The sequence below is a fragment of the Melanostigma gelatinosum genome (assembly GCF_949748355.1).
Source record: "Melanostigma gelatinosum genome assembly, chromosome: 17".
NCBI lineage: Eukaryota > Metazoa > Chordata > Actinopteri > Perciformes > Zoarcidae > Melanostigma > Melanostigma gelatinosum.
The window spans coordinates 8,811,113-8,833,917 of NC_136650.1; the positions used below are offsets into that span (position 1 = coordinate 8,811,113).

The 22,805-nt window shown below is 43.3% G+C and overlaps 2 protein-coding genes across 10 annotated transcripts in view; one reads left to right on the plus strand and one right to left on the minus strand.

Moving 5' to 3' along the window:
* LOC306791690 (sodium bicarbonate cotransporter 3-like) overlaps window positions 1-4,808 on the plus strand; it is a 39,486-nt gene extending 34,678 nt beyond the window's left edge. For 7 of the 9 annotated variants that reach the window (XM_079288535.1, XM_079288538.1, XM_079288540.1 and 4 more), the window contains 2 exons: window positions 712-836; window positions 2,346-4,808. In XM_079288535.1, the coding sequence (XP_079144661.1) occupies window positions 712-836; window positions 2,346-2,427 (207 nt within the window). In that variant the 3' untranslated portion in view covers window positions 2,428-4,808. Of the gene's footprint in view, window positions 1-711; window positions 837-1,154; window positions 1,204-2,345 lie in introns of all 9 variants that reach the window. The other 2 variants (XR_013772768.1, XM_079288537.1) reach the window with 2 other exon arrangements.
* A 532-nt stretch (window positions 4,809-5,340) lies between these two features.
* Window positions 5,341-14,617, minus strand: LOC306791722 (homocysteine-responsive endoplasmic reticulum-resident ubiquitin-like domain member 2 protein). Its single transcript, XM_079288588.1, has 9 exons — window positions 14,534-14,617; window positions 13,706-14,065; window positions 12,558-12,635; window positions 11,899-12,012; window positions 11,569-11,699; window positions 11,129-11,242; window positions 10,753-11,040; window positions 10,415-10,529; window positions 5,341-7,029 (listed from the first exon to the last, which is right to left on the minus strand). The coding sequence occupies exons 2-9, from the start codon at window positions 13,850-13,852 to the stop codon at window positions 6,862-6,864; spliced, it is 1,155 nt and encodes a 384-aa protein (XP_079144714.1). The 5' UTR covers window positions 13,853-14,065; window positions 14,534-14,617; the 3' UTR covers window positions 5,341-6,861.
* Window positions 14,618-22,805: the final 8,188 nt, after the last annotated feature.

The window sequence follows — 22,805 nt, forward strand, 5'->3', positions numbered from 1 at the left end:
TGAAACGGCTTCGGGAGAGGGACCTTATGATACATAAACGTCTTTAACATAATACTAACGCTGTAACCTCTCCACATTCTGTTCATTTTCAATTAAGGTTCTGGCTGCATCTTACGCTGCACCTTTTAACAAAGAGTTGACTGTAGCAGCCTTGTCACGTTGGGTGCGTTCGTTCTGCATTGAGCCCACTTCAGCTTCCAAATTGTAGGAAATGTAAACTAAACTAACTCGGTCTGCCTGGTTGTGTACCTGAAGACCAAGTCTGTTTTTTCTAAATGTTCAAATTTACAATATAATCCTAATTTTGCTCTGAATTCTTTTGTACTGTATGTATATGTGGGCTAGAACAGTAAATGTTCAAACCTACTATGCGACCTCACCACACTGAACTTAAAACCCGTAATATTACAAAAGGCATCAAAATCCTCGTCTTCTCAGAGTTACAGTGAACAGAAACACAGGAGCGTCACAAGTCCTGAAGATGTGGTTCTCAGTCTGGGAATCTGTGCTCGGTACAGTCACTCAGGTCTGTCCAATGATGCTTCAGTTCAAGTGGTGGGTCTTGATGCATGAAAAGTGATGTGAGCTCTCACAACACCCGACCTTCAGAGTTGATTATTAAACTTGGCATGTTTAAGAAGATGTGAATATGACAGTTGTGACTCGATACCGTACCTGTATTTTACGTGCCTCACTGCTCTTGTGATCTAGGGTTCCGCTGCTGTTTTCACTCAGGAAGAAGAGTCCAGTCTGTACAAAGAAGAGGCTCGGGAACCAAAGGTCAACTTAGAAGGCTCGAGCCTTCTCAACATCCCGGTGAAAGCACTCTCGGGGAGGTAAGTGGTGCGACGCCCAAAGCAGCATTTTATTTCAAATGCTTAGTGAGGCGTCAAGTCTATTCTATTTGGAATCACACAGAGATGGGGATTTTATGGTCTGACCCTTATGAGGCAACACAACACATTTTTTATGCTTTATGGACGACATTTAATACAAATAGTTGTTATGGCTGAAAACATTTCCAGAAACTTGGAGAAAACAATAAACTAGAGCTGTAGCCACATTTTCGGATGCATCATGTGGTCATGTACACCTTGTAATGGCAATGCTGTCACTGGTAGTCAGCTGTGTGTTGTTATGTCCATCTTGAACAGATCTTACAGAATAGGACTAGTGACCCACAGCCTCCCAATGGAAGAAGAGGTAGCAGGGCTGTGTGTCTGATGGCAAACATCTGACCCACATGGCTGCGTTCTAACCCTCCTCACTGATACTCAGACAGTTGTCGCATGGCCAAAACTGTCAGTCAAAACAGAAACAATGGCTTTTTAAAACACACTGCTGTGTGTGTTGATGTGGTGTTTTTATGTTGAGGGTAAAAATAGTCCGTGATCAAAAGTTTGTCTCGTTAAAATAATCGTATCCGTGTCTAACGAACTGATAATGTGTACGCAATCAACTCATGACTAATAACGTTTGCCTCTAATGCAAAAGGTCCACATTTCTTGATCCACGTAAATCTGGATCATACTGTGTGTGGCCCGTCTGCTCAGCCATTCTGTGCTGCTGATTTAATCTCTGATTTCTATGCACGTTTGTGTCCGCTTGTTTCAACTGTCCTGCACTGAACCTCTCCTGCCGATTTGCCATCTGCATGCCTGTCTTCTCTTTGTGTGTGTGTGTGTGTGTGTGTGTTTACATTTTTCGCATGCAGTTCTGATACTGACCCCTTGGTTGTAAATATCTCTGATGAAATGGACAAACCGTCAGCGTGGAAAGCAGTGAACTCGAGTGCAGAGTCATGTAGCCAACCTGTGAAGCGTAGTGAAAGGTAGCTATGCCATCTGCTGGAGTTTTCCACAGCCCCCCCCCCAACTGCATTACTTTTGATATGATATGAATTTTATGACTCTGCAAGATTATTTCCCCTGAAATAAATTGAAGTGTATTGCTGCCTGGAAGGTAGATCAGCTTAATATCTAAAGCAGGATAACTGTCCATACAGTGTTGGAAAAAGGAAAGATAAGCGTTCCTTCTTGTTTCCTGTCGCTAAAGCTTTTAATTGGATTATGTTAACATGAATACTTTCAAACTTTATGAGGAAATCCATAAAACATTGACAAATTGAATCTAGAATTGTCTCTATTAAGAGCTGCATATTTTAACACAGTCCTCACATAACGCCCCGTCCTCGAGGTGTACTGTCGGTGCTAAAAGCTTGTTCTAAGAGCACTGCTAATTGGGCACCATCACTCCTCTCCGTGACAAAAAAAAGTTGCTCTCAGCCGCAGCGCGAATTAGCACAAGCGCTCATCGTTTCTGTCTTCTTCATGTCTTTGAAACAGCCAGGAGAAGATGGCCTGTGTTAGAGTCGACATCAGCCCCGAAACACCAGGAAGGAGCTCCACTAACGAGACCTTCCTGTGATAAACGGAGGCCCTCCTCCCGTCTTGATGCCTCACCACCGAACCCACCCAACCCCCCCCCCCCCCACACACACACACACACGCGACACCCTACCCCGCTGACGAGCACCATCTTAATGGCATAAGGGGGCATATAACTGCAGCGTTCCCATCTTGGGGGCAGCGGGCGAGCTCCCCCGGGGCTGTGAGTCCTCCTCCACCTGAAGTCTTGTAAGTGTGCAGCGCGTGTGCACTATGGCTGCCGCGATGCACCTCCGAGGAATGAAGGAATCCCGCTGTTACTGCCCACCGGCGCTCACTTGTTTTGGAAGTCTCTCAAACCAGCAATTTCGTCACGCATTAAAACCACAGATGCCAAAGGAAGGGGGATCGTGGGCTGGTTGAATTGAATTTCACTTTTATCCCGCTGTATATTCTTGATTTCTGTTTACGGTTATTGTTTTTGGCTGATTACCGTACTGTACATTTTGGGGTCCTTCGAAGCTCATACACCACGAGTTTTGCTGCGCTGTTTGTTTCCATGTGTTTTCGGTTGGATTAAGACCCGTCGCCCAACTACACCAGCTTCAGAACTTGTTTGATGAAAGCCATTCAGGTACCGTCGGTGCCAGCTGATTCTTTTTCACAGATTGTATGGCACAGTATAGGAACCAAACCAAAACAGAGGTACATTCAGATAGAAACTACTCCACCACACTACTACACACATCTTTGTAGAATTTGCTCATGAATCATCTCTGTCTGCCGGGGAACACTCAGTATTGACGTCGCTGCTCATAAGTTGGTCGGTTGTTTTCACTGTAAACCTCACTGTTGATATTGTATGTTATCTTATAGAAATATTCTGTATGTATGTATACTGTGTTCTTTTAATTTGTAACATTATAGGAAACTTACTTCAGAGGCCATATGAAGTCTGTACTGTACAGTAAGCACTTTGCCAGTATAGTTTCTTACCAAAAAACGGATTATAGTGTGTTAATATCTGCGTTAATTATCTTTAGAGCTGTTGTTCAAATGTCAGTTAAAGAACTCAGGAATCTTGAATGATTTCTGACTGTGGTCACTTGATATTTATATTTTTTTGTCACAAGGCAGTGAGAATTAACTGTCTACTGTATTCCTTTCATTGCTGGTATCACAACTATTTTAACAAATGCTGTAAATCATAAAATACAATAAGTTGTTGAATAAAAAACTAGTATTTGTGACCCAGTTAGATGCACCGGTTTTTATACGGTCTGTATTACTGTTGGTAATAGTTTGTATGTGTGCGTGGCGTAAAGATAACTTGGTATGTTTAGCGGTGCAAATCATTTCATGTAAAATATTTCTACAGTAAATGTAAAAAAAAACAAAAAAACTATTATATTCTATGAAGTTGTTCTAATTTTGCTAAGTGCAGTCCTGTTTTAGCAATAAGTATTCCATACCGTGCAATGTATGGACTCGGAACCTGGCTACTATTCAGGCAAAGAGTAAATGTTGAAATGATTTGTTTCGTGGCCACTTCAGCGGCTCCGTGTGTGTGTGCGTGTAGCTACAGCGACTCTACGGACACTCGCTTACGTGCCTTGTCGAAGCGCTTTATGTTGAAAGTGGCGTACTGATGATGTATGTTCAGAACACCCGATGGCACACAGATGCCAAAGACGGATCATCATAACTTTACAACAGTGAACCTGTCTGTCCTAGTGTTGCTCCACGTCTGTGAGAAGTCGTTAGCCAGAGCCACCGACTCCAACGATGTAACTCAAATTATCTTCCATTTGCAAATGTTACTCCTGATACTGTGTGTGTGTGTGTGCGTGTGTGCGCTACTGTCGCAGCTCTGGTATTTGCGCACATGTAAACTCTCCGTTGTGGCTATTGAGGTACTGTTTCTTTTTTTTGGAATTGATCAGTGAATGGCAAATTATTTATTTTTTCCTACCGTCAAAAATGAAGTCTGTGACATTTTGCCAAACCTCTATTTTCAAAAGATCTTGAATTTGAATTCAGTCACAGGTATTGCACAAGTTCTTTCCTTACACCTCATTGAGGTAAAAAAAAGAAAGGTGTGAGCTGATCGGTAGAATCAACACAGCGAAGTGAACATCCACCAACCAAGTACTTATCATTTCAGAATGTTTATTTTGATGAAGAAAACCTATTTTCACATGACATCGGTTTTGACGTTGATGTATAAACTTAAAGAGGCGGATCTTCGATGTCAACAACAAAAATGTGGAGATTTTACACTCGACCATTACTTGGTAAAAATGCATTAGTTCTGATGTACAGACGCACAACATCAGCGAAGCACATGGCGTCCTGTTCGACTGAATGATGCATCTTCTGTCATGACCGATTGGTGCAAAGCAATAAAAGTGAATACATGGTGACGTTCTTCTGTCTTCATTTGTTGGCTTTAGGGAGACGATGTTGATTGAGGTACAATGTACTGTACAGTCAAAACTATGACTGGACCAATTCATCAGGCAGCTCTCCTAGTTTATCTTATTGCAGATGTATCAGTCTTCTAGTTTAGCTTACGCAGATATATAAGGAAATTTGTCTTGGGCTCCAAACCGCTGCATCACACAATCCACATGCGAACAATAGTTAAGAATAATAGAACCAGGTGTGATCAACACTGATCATAAATAAAGTAACAAAATAAAATCTGATATAATACTACTAGTCTTCAGTATCGGATGTCGGCCAATAAGTAATCAGACTGATACACAGAAAAGCTATTTTTGTGGTTTAGAAACTATTGCATTGTTTGACAAGTTTAAATCAATGATGAAAATAGTGGGTGGTATTCCAGTTTAAGGACAAGTTAAGTTTATTATGTATATCAAATGTCCCACAAAGTACATATCTTAGTTACAATTCTTAAATACCCAATCTGAAGCAGTCTTTATGAAAATGTGTGTCGTAGGGAAGTTCTTGACCGTCCCATTTGTAACATTTTCATCATTACGACAAAAGGTGGCAGCAGAGATCTGTCTTACACACCAGGTTGAAAATCACCACCAAATCTAAAAAACAAAAGAATAATGCTAGATTTTAACAATTCCAGCCAGCCAATAAAAACAATCCTAATCTAATTCCGTGGCAGATTTCTTAATCCAGCAATCACAAAAAAGTAAAACTCCAACCCAGCGCCGACACGCCACAGCCGAGTACTGCTGGCACATTGAGTTTCTGTGTAATCCTGGTTATTTGACGAATTACTCCTCTCAGGCCTGAGTGGGCATGAAAGCTACAGGTTGTGTTTGACATTTCCCTCACTGTTGTAGCAAAACAATTACAGAGAGATCTAATGGACTGTTATTCACAGCAGACATTTTTTTTGTTCACTTGTCATAGTCGGAAAAAAAAAAGCACAATCGTGAACTAACGATTGCTCGGTGCCCCGAAGTGTCCCAGGAAGTGGAATGCAGCTATCATTAATGTCACTAAATACACCGCACTTTTCCTGCCATCACCCACTAAGGCTTGGTGAGGCGCGCGCACGTAAATATCTGCATCTGTCCTGTGGCCAAAGGCAATTAAGTCAGTTGTGTGCATTGCTATTAGCTAAAGTTATAATCTGGAGGAATAAAAAAAAAAAAAAAACAGCATTATCCATCTTAATCCACATGACTACATTGCCATGAATGAAGGTTTAATGAACTTGATTATTATTGGTACAGAACATGTCAAAAGGTAACAGCATCAGCCATTTTCACACACTCGAGAGAGGTGAGAGTTTTGTCCAACATGAAATGTGAACTTTGGCAGTGCAAAGTGTCTCCTGTTCGCTCGATGCCACGTGACTCCAGTCCCATCAACGACCGTCCTGTTGGTCACTCCAGTAAAGGTGGAAGATCAATTCTTCTACCTCACTCAGCTCTCACTCCAGTAAAAAAAAAAAAGAAAAAAAAAAAGGAGAAGAAATCACACTTTTGTAGCAAACATCACTCTGAGATACACTTCAACACAGTACACAATGTGTTCAGACACATTTTTATGAAATTCATCACTCATGTTAATTATCACAGGCGCTGACTCAGGATTGAAGTTTAGCCTTTGGACTAAAGTGGCTCTTTAAAAAAAAAAGAAAGGTCTTATTTTTCTGTATAAATGTGCCTGTTGTCCCTATTTCAATAATGCAGAATCAATCATTATTTGAACTATGTTTACATGGCATCACTAGCAATCCTTGTGTGGAGCAGCTAAACTAATTTCCGTGTCACTGTGACAGTTCAAAATGTTCTGACCCTTTTTCCTCTTTTCACATCCAATCAGTCATTTGTTTTGGCTCAAAGTCTTGGTAGTGAAGTACACCAATGGGAAACTATAACACGGTGCTGCAACAGAAACGGTTTTCTCTAAGCAGGCGGGATGCTCGTCCTCTTGAAGAAGAAAGAATGAGCCCTTGTGGAGACCCGTGGTGGCTCGTGGTTCAGTTAGCAGCGTTTGGCGGTCCCTCCGGGATGAGAGACATGAAGAAGGTTATGATGAACGACCACGTGGAGGACAGGAAGCCCGCGTGGGGGGCGCTGTTTGGATCCTCCGCTCCCTCCTCTCCACTTTCCCCGTCGTCGTCCGAGCCGTCGTCCATCACTCCTTCCTGTACGGGACGAAATCGATTCATAAGAGGAACATGGACGGTTAAAAAAAAAAAAAGGACAACAAGGCAATCAAATATGGTGTATGTAAGGGTGATGTAATGTAATTTTTGGGGCTTTGAGCACCACAAGCCGAGACCCATATAGTCCCATTCTATTCTGCAGAAGGCGGACTTCTCTACAGCCGATCTCTCCAGAACTAGGCAGCTCCCACCAAAACAATCTAGATCGATAAACAGCACAGCAGGTAAGAGGAAAATTATGTATTTTTGATTTTGCGATGAATTGACCCTCTAACTAATAACCACCAGGTGATTCGAATCATCATCAACAGGTGCATGCTGGGTCTGTCTCACGAGCTAAATGCTGAAACGCTCGTGGTGGATCCTCCAGCAGGGAGTCCTGCGTTCACTTAGGAGCGTGTACCCTCAGTCAGGAGTGTGAGACCGTCTGCTCGTTTTTTGCCATTAAAAAACTCAACACGTTTGGAAACTTTGAGGAGCGCAGTGGGACAGAGAGGTGGAGTGGACTAGTTGAACTGGGACACAGAGGCGGAGTGGACTAGTTATACTGGGACACAGAGGCTGAGTGGACTAGTTATACTGGGACACAGAGGCTGAGTGGACTAGTTATACTGGGACACAGAGGCTGAGTGGACTAGTTATACTGGGACACAGGCTGAGTGGACTAGTTGTACTGGGACACAGAGGCTGAGTGGACTACTTATACTGGGACACAGAGGCTGAGTGGACTAGTTATACTGGGACACAGGCTGAGTGGACTAGTTATACTGGGACACAGAGGCGGAGTGGACTAGTTATACTGGGACACAGAGGCTGAGTGGATTAGTTATACTGGGACACAGAGGCGGAGTGGACTAGTTATACTGGGACACAGAGGCTGAGTGGACTAGTTATACTGGGACACAGAGGCTGAGTGGACTAGTTATACTGGGACACAGAGGCGGAGTGGACTAGTTATACTGGGACACAGAGGCTGAGTGGACTAGTTATACTGGGACACAGAGGCGGAGTGGACTAGTTATACTGGGACACAGAGGCTGAGTGGATTAGTTATACTGGGACACAGAGGCTGAGTGGACTAGTTATACTGGGACACAGAGGCTGAGTGGATTAGTTATACTGGGACACAGGCTGAGTGGATTAGTTATACTGGGACACAGAGGCGGAGTGGACTAGTTATACTGGGACACAGGCTGAGTGGATTAGTTATACTGGGACACAGAGGCGGAGTGGACTAGTTATACTGGGACACAGAGGCTGAGTGGACTAGTTATACTGGGACACAGAGGCGGAGTGGACTAGTTATACTGGGACACAGGCTGAGTGGACTAGTTGTACTGGGACACAGAGGCGGAGTGGACTAGTTATACTGGGACACAGGCTGAGTGGACTAGTTGTACTGGGACACAGAGGCGGAGTGGACTAGTTATACTGGGACACAGAGGCGGAGTGGACTAGTTGTACTGGGACACAGAGCCTGAGTGGACTAGTTGTACTGGGACAGACTGGCTGAGTGGACTAGTTGTACTAGGACAGACTGGCTGAGTGGTCTAGTTGTACTGGGACAGACTGGCTGAGTGGACTAGTTGTACTGGGACAGACTGGCTGAGTGGACTAGTTGTACTGGGACAGACTGGCTGAGTGGACTAGTTGTACTGGGACAGACTGGCTGAGTGGACTAGTTGTACTGGGACAGACTGGCTGAGTGGACTAGTTGTACTGGGACAGACTGGCTGAGTGGACTAGTTGTACTGGGACAGACTGGCTGAGTGGACTAGTTGTACTGGGACAGACTGGCTGAGTGGACTAGTTATACTGGGACACAGGCTGAGTGGACTAGTTGTACTGGGACAGACTGGCTGAGTGGTCTAGTTTTACTGGGACAGAGAGGCTGAGTGGACTAGTTGTACTGGGACAGACTGGCTGAGTGGACTATTTGTACTGGGACAGACTGGCTGAGTGGACTAGTTGTACTGGGACAGACTGGCTGAGTGGACTAGTTATACTGGGACACAGGCTGAGTGGACTAGTTGTACTGGGACAGACTGGCTGAGTGGACTAGTTTTACTGGGACAGACTGGCTGAGTGGACTAGTTGTACTAGGACAGACTGGCTGAGTGGTCTAGTTTTACTGGGACAGACTGGCTGAGTGGACTAGTTGTACTGGGACAGACTGGCTGAGTGGACTAGTTGTACTGGGACAGAGAGGCTGAGTGGACTAGTTGTACTGGGACAGACTGGCTGAGTGGACTAGTTGTACTGGGACAGACTGGCTGAGTGGACTAGTTGTACTGGGACATACTGGCTGAGTGGACTAGTTGTACTGGGACAGACTGGCTGAGTGGACTAGTTGTACTGGGACAGACTGGCTGAGTGGACTAGTTATACTGGGACACAGGCTGAGTGGACTAGTTGTACTGGGACAGACTGGCTGAGTGGTCTAGTTTTACTGGGACAGACTGGCTGAGTGGACTATTTGTACTGGGACAGACTGGCTGAGTGGTCTAGTTTTACTGGGACAGACTGGCTGAGTGGACTAGTTGTACTGGGACAGACTGGCTGAGTGGACTAGTTGTACTGGGACAGACTGGCTGAGTGGACTAGTTGTACTGGGACAGACTGGCTGAGTGGACTAGTTGTACTGGGACAGACTGGCTGAGTGGACTAGTTGTACTGGGACAGAGAGGCTGAGTGGACTAGTTGTACTGGGACAGACTGGCTGAGTGGACTAGTTGTACTGGGACAGACTGGCTGAGTGGACTAGTTGTACTGGGACAGACTGGCTGAGTGGACGGGTTACAACATGCTTTGAAAATGATCCAGCAAAGAAGCAGATTCAAGAGGACTCCAGTGCAGTTCTTCTGCAGTGCCTCGCAGAAGGACATTCAGACGGGTGAGTACAACAGACTTCCTGACAAATGAAAGTCGCTCTCCAGATGAGAATGTCATCAGCCTTTATGCTGTTGAATTAATAATTCTTGTTGTTGTTGCACCCGCCGAGGTGTAAATAGCTCTTTGGTTACTTCAGTTTAATTGTCTGAGTTCGGCCTCTTTTCTGGTTAATTCTAGCGAGGAAGCACTGAGGAAGGTCATATATTTAGAATTGATAATCTGTTGGTTCGGACATCAGTGGTCATGTGTCACACTGGTGTGGTCGGTGACATTTAATGCAATTTATTTAAACAGCAACAAAACTCAGCTCTGTTTTTAAACTTCTATTCGAGTACATTCCAGCCCGACTAACACTTTTACTTGTTTCGATGTATTTAGATTTTCTGTAAACTAGCATCTCGGTGAACCACTTGCACTTCAAATACAACCTTTCGCTACAGATGAAATGTTCTCGGTAAAGCTGAGACGCTACCATTTCCTGTATGTCCTGGTTCTGTAGCTCTCCCTCCACGTCGTCCTGATTGGCTCCATCTCCAGGAAGCTGGAGCTCATTCTCCAGGTTAAAGGGAAACCAGCCGGCCTGATGCCTGCAGAAAGAAAACAACAACAACAACAACAACTCGTATTACAAACTTTGTACATCCTGCCAGTAACATTTAACATCCTATCTATTCATTATTAATCATTATTTTGAGCAAAAAGTGAGGTCTGTGATAATTATAACAAAAGACAGGAATCATTATGTACAATATAAACCAAAAGCCCGGACTGCCGAATCAATCTACAGCAGCATAACTCAGGAAGACTCACAGGTAAAGCACTAGCATGGCCATCATCACCATGACGAAGCGGCTGAAGGAGGAGTAGAAGTACACGATGCTGAGGAGGATCGCAGCGCGTGAGAACGTGTACACCCAGTCCAGCCAATCCCGGTTCAGCTCCTCCTCGTTCAGGACCTCCCCTCCCTGGGCGTTCATCTGGACTTCCGGGTTGCCTCGGCGGTCCGCCTGAGGTCGCTGGCTCACAGGGTCGGGCTGGTTGGAGTGAGTGGAGGGCTGGTCCGGCCTGGGGTGTTGAGAGGAGGCAGCCAGTAGCTGACTGGAGGGGGGGGGGGAGGAGGGGGGGTCGTTTACTATTGGCTGGATAGGGAATCGGTTAACGCATTAAGACACATGAGGGGACTTACTAGTGCATGTAGTACTGCCGGACGTACAACTGCTGCCACCACATCAGCGTCATGGGGTTGATGTATGCGGGCATGTTAGTGGGAGCAGCTGACTGTGGAGAGTACCGATTCCAGCTGGAAACACAGACATTGTGTTACAAAAAGGTAATTATGTACAGAATGTCCAGAAAATCTAACTTTGCACTGGAAAATAAGCTAAACTAATTACATTTCAAAACAATAGCAGCTCTTTGTAACTACGGATCTTTTTTTTCAGACATATGCTGCAGTACAGTTTGATCCATAAATCCGTGGAAGAGTATTTTATGCTAATCTTCCTTGTGACATCATTCAGACATTACAGGACTTTTCTTGGAGCAGCAATGCTCATCAAATTATCCCCTTCAAAAGGTTTATTTTTCCTTTGTTCTGAAACTCCTTACTTGCTGTAGTGAGCCTACCTGTGCATTAGTTGCGGATACATCTGTTGGTAAGGGAAGGGTCCGGTTCGCTGTCTTAGTCCATCACTGCTCCCTGCTGGCGGTGGCTGGCTGTGTGGACCAGTAGAAGGACTAGTAGAGTTTTGAAGAGGCTGAAACCAGGAAAAAAAGTTCCAAAGTTATGGTTCATCTTGAAAGAAAGGCAAGCCACGTTTTCTTTGAATTTTTTATTTCGTTTAAATCCTCAAGGAGGCGTAGATCACAGCAGTGAGCTGGATGATGAAAGGAAATGCGCTGATGATGAAATGAAGAAATGAATGGAAAGGTGTGAGGAGCGCGTGGCGGACCCACCGCGGGACCGGCCGAGCTCTCCCGAGGCTTGTTACTGCGGCTGCGGGGGGGCTTCGGGGAGCTGGGGGGGGTTCGTGAGGCGCACACCAGATGGAGCATGTGGTACTCGTCCTGCTGCAGAAGCAAACACAGCTCATTGTTAAAACACAGTCAAAGTATTGCATGTAACTGCAACTTCTGAACTTAACGGATGTACGGTGTCATTTGCTTTAGGAACTGAAATAAAAGAGTTGTTTTAATATCAGTAAATGGAGTATAACAACACGTCTAGTTGATTTTCTCAATAAAATACCACCATATACCACCATGTAGCAGCTTCACAGGTGTTCCACGGGGAAGAGGTCAGGGCTCCGAGTAAGAGTCCCGACTAAACCGGGAACACTACTGCTTTATAAACCTCGCTTTGTCTTGTTTAAAGAGGACGGGACCTTTCCCAAACTGTTGCTACAAGCAAAACATTATTGTCTAAATATATCAGTCTATCAGTACGATTTATCTTACGAGCACAATCCATGGGAGTCTGACAGGTGTCCACTTGCTGATAATATGCAGTTGGTGGAAGCAGAGATTCAGGCAGCTTGTGTGCTTCTCGGTAGCTTAAGAATTACTAAACTAGCGTCGCTCGAATGGATGTGAAATCCTCCACAGAGAGAACCTACCTTTCTGAGCACATCTTTTAGGGTAAAGTGATCCAAAAGCAGCTTCCCAGAATACACCAGCCTCTGGTCTTTGGAGCTCTAGAAATCCGGAAGTGTGAGGATAATTAGGTCACGGGAGATAATAGAACACAGTTCATTCAATTTAGTTTCAACCTTTCTATTGGCAACAATGTCGACAACAACGAGCATCAAAAAACAGCAAACTCTGAAATGTAGATTACGACAGCAAAAGACAGATACTTTGTGTGAGCGAGTAATGAGGATGAGATTATAGTCACCTCAAAAGGAATAAGTGGGTTTTAACAGTGGATTAACCTGGCGGTGGAACAAGGTCAGAGTGTGTCCTCCTCAAGCCTGCATTCACTGTACGACCAGTCAGGAATTTGATTGGCCTTTATTTTCAAACCTGGCAAACTTGTTCTGGGTTCAAGATGCCTCATTGTTAAAATATGTCACAGTCAATGTCCGCTACCTCCTAATTTAAGTGGAGCCCTTACAGAGATTACTCCAGAGCTTTCTAAGGGAGCCGTTTGTTCCTGTGTGTTTCATACAACGATTGCATCAGAACTATTCCCGGGCAGTGAGGAAAGGGAGCAAAATGTGATTAGTTGCAGAATACAGCAGGAGTCTAAATGCCTTCCTTTCATTGTGACTCCAAGGCTCTCTCAGCTACTATCACTTCAGAGAATAGATCAATAGAATAGATCACACGGTCTATGTGACGCTGATAATTCAACAGTAATGAACTCAGAGGGACGGCTATCTGAACATGTTTGGATTCTGTTACAACACCAGCCAAATCCATTTCTTCTACATTATTCTTCCGAGTGGACATTCAACAGGAGGAAACAGTGTTTTTGATCTTATCTCACACAACTCACTTCCTGGGTTTAACTTCTACAGACATCATACATATCACATGAGGGGGACCCAGCAGTCATGGGGAACATTTTATTCATGGTTATGTCACCAGTTTCACTTCATGTTTCAGGCTGCCCAGTACAGGTGAAACAACAACAACACAGGTTGAGCTCTTTCTGGTGATTCAACAAAAGGTGATCAGCTGACTTGAATGACAAAGGGCAGCAGGATGGACCAGAGGACCACAGGCATTGTCCTGGTGGACAAGAGCAAAAGACAATACTCACGGGTTTGCTTGGGTACACATCGGAGATGTGCGCTTTGAGTTCCTCCACAGTCCAGTTCTGGCAACAGTTGATGGTGTGGTCATTGTACTTCTGGTTGGGTGCCCTGATGACCAGGGTAACAGGACCGTCCACAACACCTTGATCCATGACTCAAAACCATTTGTCTCAAGTGGAGAAAGAAGAGAGATCCGGACTGTCCTGTCCTGTCGGGGGTATATCGGCTCCAGTCCTCCTGATGGTTTTCTAGTGTGTTCCTGACATCGGAACGAAGCTGTAATGTTATTGTCAAGTCTGATGTTGCTCGCCTGCAAGCTGCAAGGTGGCTCCTGTCATGTTGTGGAGACGGCACACAGCTGGAACCTGAGGGCAGAAAGGAAAACGTGATCCCAACAACATAACAGTAATATTACAGATTAGTCATTTGTGCTGCTGTCGAATATACTTGCGGCATTGCATAAGACGTTACAATATCAAATAATGAATAATTACTGGTGCGAATGCTTTGTGTAGTGTGACAGACATTTAACACGACCAACGTTTAATGGCAACTAGCGTTACGCTGTTATAAAGAGCTCGTGCAGACGGATGGAGACGCAACTGCATGTGTGGGATTCATTCGCGTTTGTCAACAGATACTTTTAACTTGTCCTGGTTAGCAGTATTTAACTGGCTAAGCTAACGTTAGCCTCAGCAGGTTTTTGCAGCTAATGTCAGTCAACTCGAGCAGAAAGTTGTTAGCTAGCATACTTAGCCACCCAAATCAAAAGGATATAGTTATATATACAGACGATCGTGTCAAAGAGCGGGAGACGTGTCTTGTCTGCCTACCTTGTTTACCCCCCCAGTGACCGGGATATGCAGCCTACTTTTAACTCCAAGCCCAGACTGAACCCGGAGGGGTGTCGGCCTTCTTCGTTGGTTTTCATGATGTTGTCGATATTCAATGTTAACGGCGCATCACCGCCACCCGCTGGTAGAAGTCTGAGTTACAAGCACAGAGAAGTGACGCTACAATCTAACGTGGGCCATAACAATATATCTGTATATATACAGTTTATGACCATGATTTAATACAATAATTACGTTATTCATTTAATAAATAGAACCATCCCCAATTATGTAAATTGGATTGAAAAAATATAAACATCTTCTCTGTATCACGCTATACAACTGAACAGAGCAACAAACTACAGCATACAAAAAACCCAAATTGCCAAGTTAAAGTCGTAATCAAAAACCAAACCACCTTCATGAGGGTGAGGTGTATTGCGTGGCTGTTGTAGACTGTATTCGTTTTAGCTCCTGTATCTGCACCACATAAACTGACAGCTGAGTATATGTTGATAGGCATATTTTCTAAATCTCTTAACATGATTATGGTCTTAAACCAGAACAAATATTGGAAACAATAAGCATGCAAGCACGTTAATCAACTACACCAAAAACGTATCACTGACTGAATGAGTGATTGATTGATTAGGGCTGGGATCTATCCCATGATGGTCTACGATCCATTTCGTTTGAAGTGATTCAATTTGACTGCCATCTGGTGGTGGCACAGCGTAACATCACGGCCTCCATCACTCTTGTTTTTTGCCTATTTCCTAGTACTCATCACTGTCTGAATCAAGGCCAATATTGCTGCAGTGAAAATAATCTAAGCTCAGTGCAGTAGCTGTGACAGCTCTGGAGGTTAACAACATTTTTTCTCAATCTCTGAAACGTTTCGCCAATATTGCAGCTCGCTGGAAACTAAAATCTGCGTTTATCATCCGATCGATTCTGGCGCCCAACAACACAGCAAGATGACATTTTCAAAGTGTATCCATAGTGCACGACTCTGAGGAGATGGGTTTGCCTCCAGCTGTTCTTTGTTTTGCCTCCAGCTAACCCCATGACGTAATCAATTTCTTTTTTTACATGTATTTTGTCATTTCTTTGATGTGCATTCTCTCAAGTATGCTATTTAGAATCAGTTATCAAATAAACACAATTAACATAATCCTTCTGGATGGTTGCTTTCTCATTCTTCATGAGTTGCACACCTGTACTGTATGTAACTGTCTTTTCCCCTTATTGGTTGTGTCGCTGTTGTTGTTCATTCTGTTTGTTCTCAGTCTGTTCTGTTGTGGGCTCTTGCTGCAGGTTTGTGTGTTTGTATAGTAGGGGATGTGAAAGAACATAGCTTATCAGTGATTGTTCCTGATTTTATTGATTTCACTCTCTGGTAAAGTGAGCCCCTAATAATGACTGCACCTTATATAAATGGACATGATTCATCTTTTCATATCGTGATTGTAACTTATAACAGATACACTTTGTTTTAATTCCTCCCAATAATCTATATAATCTCTTATTGTAGCTAAATACGCTACAGTTTACATGTAAACTCGTACACAAGTTTATTTTTTAACATCATTTATAACTCATTTGAATGACTGGATCCTGATGATTGACAATATGGTAAAGTAGTTGTCAATAATATACCGTATGAATATTTATTAATCAACAATATATGAATTATTTATTCATAGTAGCCGTCCCGAACATCACGAACAGCCAACAACCACTTAGAAGCGTCACAGCTACGAACTCAAACACCACAGCAACCACTGGGCAGTTGTTTGTTTATTTGATCAGATATCACATCCATTGAGGAAGTACTTATCATAATTGTTGTATTCAACAATGAAGTACCTACTTATTCACAAATACCACTCTCAACCGTCAACTGAGCGAACTCCATACACTGAATACACTGAGATGACATGTTGTCATCAGATTAGAACACGTTTATTAACTGTACATGTGTACAATCAGTTAATATGCAAATGTTGTATTAAACACTGCAAGGAGTTCTGTATTCATCTATCATCAGATATGATCATAGCTGTGTGTTATACGGTGTTATGAATCATTTATTAACTGTTTACACCAGTCATATATGTTTCATACAAGGAGTTATATATATATATATATATGTAGCAATTAATACAGATGTCCTTATAGCCGCCTATAAATATATTGTTAAAGTTTGACGGTTTATTACGTGTTTACTGCTCATAAATGCAAAATAGGAGGGTAAAGTGTTTTCAAAGCATCCTGTATTCATCTTTTGATTTTAGATGATGGCTAACACAGCAGAGTGGAGACTCGTTCTTGATCCAGCCAAGAACGGCAGATAAAAATGCTTTCTGCCTTCTTATTCTTCCATTTCTCTCACCCAGTAAAATGTCAGGCTGCACTCAGAACCCTCGGCGAGCTTCCTGTGACCTCAACTGGCTTTAAGGAGGTGTGCAAATTTGTTTCTGGACACATAAGAAAAAAGAAAAGAAAAGAGATATGACTTTCCCTTTCAACATAAAGCTGCCGTATTAAATGATGGTAAATACACAGAAAACATAGAAATGAAAAGCCTTTGACAACAAGTGAAGCACCCAAACAGCTTTCATTCATTCATTCATTCATTCACACATACAGTTAGTCTATCTGCCCCTCAGTGGCCATGAGGCATGGTCATTTCTATAGATAACTGATGTCTATAGAAAGAAAAGAGCTGTTATTTGTTCAATAATGCTTTGACTCTTCTGTTGAACTGAACAGATTGCCCCCTCTGATTTATTTTGAGTGTCTGTATTAGTGAGTCACTAGTGTGAAAAGGACACTTCCTGGAGGAGGTTTTAAAAAAGTCGTAACAAGAAGGGTTCTCTGTGTGTTAAATTGCATCCATAATCCATCCGTCCAACGATCTGTTAATCCGTCCATGCATCCGTTCACACATCCGGTATAGTTCCAATTCATTTGGGAAATCAAAAACAATTAACCAAAACATTATTAAAACATAGATTACTTTTAGGGCAATAAATAAATAAAGAGTACATTATTTTTCACCAGAATCTTTTCTTTAGTGAGGAGGGGAGTTACCTCAGTGTTTCTAAAACCCTAGCTGCGGCCCTGCTGAAGGCCTCCGAGTAGGGCTGCTTGATTATGGCAAAAATCATCATCATTTTGGAAACATGCACTGGACGGCCCGTCCCAGTTGAGCGGCGACAAGGATGCTTTAGAGCTCACAGTCGACAGTAAGACAGTGATATAAACTTCCACCGGATTACAACTAACTTGTCAAAAGTTTGAAGACATTTCTCTCCACTCAGATATTCTCCCTGACTCTGGTCTCAGAGCAGCCGGCTCATGCCATGAAAGATTAAACAGGTTTGCTTACGCAGGAGCTTCAGTTAAAGTTTCTACCTGCAGTACCAGGTCAAATATCTCAGTCAGATGGTGTACTGCAGGGATTCCCAAAGTGGGGTGTGCGCACCCCTGGGGGTGCGCGAGCTGCCTCTAGGGGGTGCGCGAGAGGAAAAATGTAATGGCGGTGCAGTCCTGTCTCCTAAAAATTACGTTCCCCCAAAACTAAAATGCATTCTCAATTACGTTTTACCACGAACGTATTTTCTCCCTGATTACGTTTGTGTTTGACGTACAAATACGCTTCTCATCAACATATCTTTGCTGTACTCTAGTCTTTATTATTTTTCTGTGATCTGCCTCGCCTCTACCCCGCCACCCACGAGTTGTTGACCCGCGGCCTGTTCCGAGGGCTGACAGACCTGACGGCTGGAGACCTCGCGTCCCGGCGTCAACGAGTGAGCGCCCGCCACTCGGAACCATAAAACCAAGTCCCGGATTTCACCCGGGGGACATTCTGGAGGTATTGTGACCGGGTGATGTGCCTCGTTGCTGGGGAGGTATGAGCCGAGAGTGGCGGGGTGTTATGGAGGTTTATATTACAACTTGGTGTTGTTCCCGTGCGTGGATGAGCGCATTTCTGCCGAAGACAGGCGGTGTGTTGTGGTAGTATTCTGACTGCGTAATAGGGAGAAGGAGAGGCGGTGGTGGAGAGGGAAAAATGTTAAAGAGATGGTGGAATGTATGATTGGAGAGAGAGAAGCGAAAAAGTTGGACGTGATCCCGGTGTCCAACAACACTGTCGCGCGCATCGATGCTTTGTCCGAAGACATCCTGGCTGCATTGGTCGGTCGCGTGAAGAAGAGTGAGTTTTACTCTCTGCAAGTAGACGAGCCTACAGATGTGGCCAATCTGGCCAATCGTCCGTTACCTTCGTAACGTTACGTCCGTTACCTTTTCGAAGGCACGGCGCAGGAAGAGTTTTTGTGTTTTTTATCTTGTAAACAAACGCCACGCGCGAGCAAACTGTTCTCTCATTCGTCCGATTTTTATGCGGCTCTGTTGGGTTGGGGGTGCGTGAACCCGGTCGGGATGTAGAAGGGGGTGCGTGGCCTAAAAAGTTTCGGAACCGCTGGTGTACTGTATGACAGAGCTCGATGTTGACTGTGTCATAAATTATATGCTCAGGGAGACTTTGGTGCAGGTTCAAGGTCTGTCTGTCCAGAGATCTCTCCACAGCTGAACTCTGGCGTAGGTATTACAAGAGCAGTACACGGAGAGCTACACTGCTTACTAGGATGTTAGTGTCTGCCAAGATTTCTAGTGCTAATCATCAAAGCTCAAAGGTATTTGCACATTTTGTGAATGGATGGCGCTTATGTTTATGAAGTGATTGAGATTTACTTTTCACTGAGGTGGACCGTGGAGTAAAGTCAATTTAACTTGATCCAGTATTTCATATGGAACTAAGCTATTGACAAATCCTTTGCGGATAGATGGAACGTTTTGTTTCTTGTGTTTTTTGGTCAAATTGAGACATTTGCCCTTTTGAAACATCATTTGTCTCAAAGAAGAAAAGGAAAGCTTTCTCAATGCTGTCAGTTTATGTTTCCATTTGTATTGTGCTGAATAGATTCTGAAGCCCTCGTGCCCGCTCGGTGTAGTTGACAATGGTTGTCTGCAATTAGTGAGTCACTGCTAGAAAGTCAGTGGCTCGGGAAGGAGGAGGCGTTAATTGCATATCCGGTTCTGACTGTTAAAGACCAAGTCAAGCTTGGTAAAACCCTTGATTGCGCCATACTGATAAGTGGAGCTCTTTCACTGTTTGGGGTCATTCACAGAATATCCTGCTGCCTGAAGGGTCTCACTTTATCATTTAATATTGTCTTTACATATACTGTACATAGTGTTGTAATAGTCGAAACACACGCAGCTGTAATTGACAGCACAGCACTGCAATCTAATTCATGAAGATGTAAAAGTATCATTTTACAAGCACAGCTTAGTGTGAGTCACACACAGCTCTCAGAAAACCTGTTGCTTACACTGGGTGGCAGTATGCATTCATTTTTACAGAAAAACCAAAAGGTAAATTAACTTTTGATGAGCAGCATTCCTATATGTCCTGCACCCAAACCTCCAATCTGATCACACTGACTTTTAGTGGAAAAAACTACTTTTTGCAGCAAACAATTCTCCAACACTGGCAAGCTGTGTACTCGCTGCCTATGCAAAGTGCAGTGTTGCTTTCATTTACGCATGCATACAATACCTTGGCATGTGAGTCTGGGATGCATCCACTGTTATTTTACAAAGGAAAGACATATTGCTCAGTCTTAAATGGATCTCCCTGCAGACACACTGCAACAATTTAAACTCTCAATTGATGTTTTTACACCATTGATTAGTCGCGGTAAAATTGGTCGATTTAGCCTGAGCAATTCATCTTGTGTCAACAGCTTGGTATATCAAAGTGGAAAACTTTATTATTTTCGAGCTGCGTGACGCACACATGTCTAGCCGGTGTAAAAGACTGCAGTCCCCATGGAAACAGGTTTTCTTATCTGCTGGAGCTCCATAAAGAGATTTCCTGTTGGAGAGGGAGGGAGAGAAAAGAAGAGAGGGGAGAGAGTGGACAAAACTCAAAAGTTGAGATGTATGACATACTCTATATGCCTCACCGTCTACAGTAAATACAATAACTGCACATATAATGATCCCCTGGTGCGCCCAGACGAACTAAGCCACCTGACATTAAGAATGACTCAAACCTTTTTATATGCATGTGCTTTCTGCCCACAGGAAGGAAAAAAGGTACAAACTAGACACGGTCAATTGCATGCTATTTAGCAACAGAAATACCCCCCCCCCCCCCATAGTGCTGAAAATGGATGTGCTGAAGGAAAGGTAAATTGCCCATGAAGTCACAGAAATGGTATTTGTTTCCTCTTCTCATCTTGGGATGGGTCAATACGTCAAAGGCATGATGACCCAGTGCCATGTCACCCCAGGGGCTATTATTGATGCATGTACCACCGGTGGGTCTGTAACGCTGCCTTTGTTAGTTTTATTTCTGGCAAGCTCATAATGGTCCTATACAAACCACGAATGATGTACTAAGCAGACTCTGGGTGAAACATCTTGGCAGAGGCATTGTGATCAAAGATAGTTCCCCACGCTGGTAAATTATTAGTTACACCAACTAAGAATAGTTCATTGAATCCACTCCCAGGCAATAATGATGATCACTGGTGGTGGGCAACCAGTGGCTCATTTTGAAGACATGTATTTATCGGGAACTGTGGTCAAAAACGGAGCACGCTAAAGCTGAACCGGGAGACCGATATTCGACACGGCGTTGTAGATATGTGGTAGTGGTTTTGTTGCGGAAACCTTACCGTTCATGGTTTTCTTGCCTAAATCTAAACCTTTGTAGTTATTTCATGCCCAACCATGATGTTCTTTATCAACTTAACAAAGTGATTTTGTAGCTTGAAGTCTCATTTCAACGTCATGTCGTCCCGAAAACAAAGTTGTTCCATTGCCAACCATTCGGAGAAATTGGCGACGATTCTTGACATTTTGGTTGTCATCAATGGCAACCACTTTTTAACATCTAAATAAACGGGGCCATCAAACAGCATAACATGCAGTCTCTTCAGCTGTCTGAGCAGAATCAAGACAGGTCATGTCTGAAACTATAGGTGATGGACAAGATGATGCGGGTGTCACTGGAGGGACCCACAATCCAAGACTTCAATGCTGAAAGGCCAATGGATCTGTGGCAGGAATCAGCAAAAATGTCCAGAAAACCAACATTTGAAACGTGGGGAGAACAAGAAATAAAAAGTGACGAAGAACGGCAACCATTTTTTCAGTAAACAAAAGCTGGTGCCTGATCGCCAGCGTGACAACCACTTTCAGGTTAGTGTTGAGCCCCGTCTGGTTTTGAAAAGTGTGACACAAACTAAGTTACAACAAAACTTTTGTTTATTTAGATATTTGCCAAATTGTTAGTGGTGTTCACAAGGATACTTTAAAGGGAGTTGACTGGAAAAACATTTGACAGCTCAGCCCACTAAAATACAAAAGATGTTCTGTTCTCCCTGATAAGTGCCAACTGTTGTTTTACCACCCACCATGAACAAAACAACAGCAAAACTGACAAACTTAACGATAGCGTCTAATTTATTCTAGCTTAATTTGGAAGGCAAATCAAAAAATAAGCTATGCTAAACATACCTTTTTTAAAAACATTCAGCTAAATTGAACATACCAGTTTAAACTGCACATCTCTGTATTTTAAAGTGCACCCAGCGTGAGCACATGTTCAGCAGGTGTGACTACGCAGTTGCACAGAAAGATTTGGCAAATGGGTGTTACCGGTTATGATCACTTGATTTGCATACATATTTTTCTGAACCTGATCTTGTTGCTCAGTTGAATTGCAATTTGTCTGAAATAGTTGCTCTTGCGTTGCAATTTTGGCAAATCAGGGCCCCTGACGGTTATCATGGCCCTTACCACAGTCAATATAAAATAGAAACTGTATTTTTTATAGTTACCTACTTTTTAAAAATGACAAAGCATCGCGACCCAAATCACAATAAATATCTGTAAATCGCGAGAAGTGCGTAAACGCCATTTCCACATCACCTGATATTATCTTGAAAAGGTACTCCCGCCATTTCAATGAAAAATATGTTCGATAAATCACAACTTTCTTATATGCATGTGTTCTTGAAAACATAAATATTTTATAAATGAGGGGCACACAGGCCATCTCATACTTTTCATTTCTTATCATCCGTTAAACAATGCCAGCCTTTCATTTTAGATTCAATGTTATAAGTAGGCTACAATTATCAGGACATTACGAACATTCAAGCCCCCTCATGTGGCTCAAAGGTTT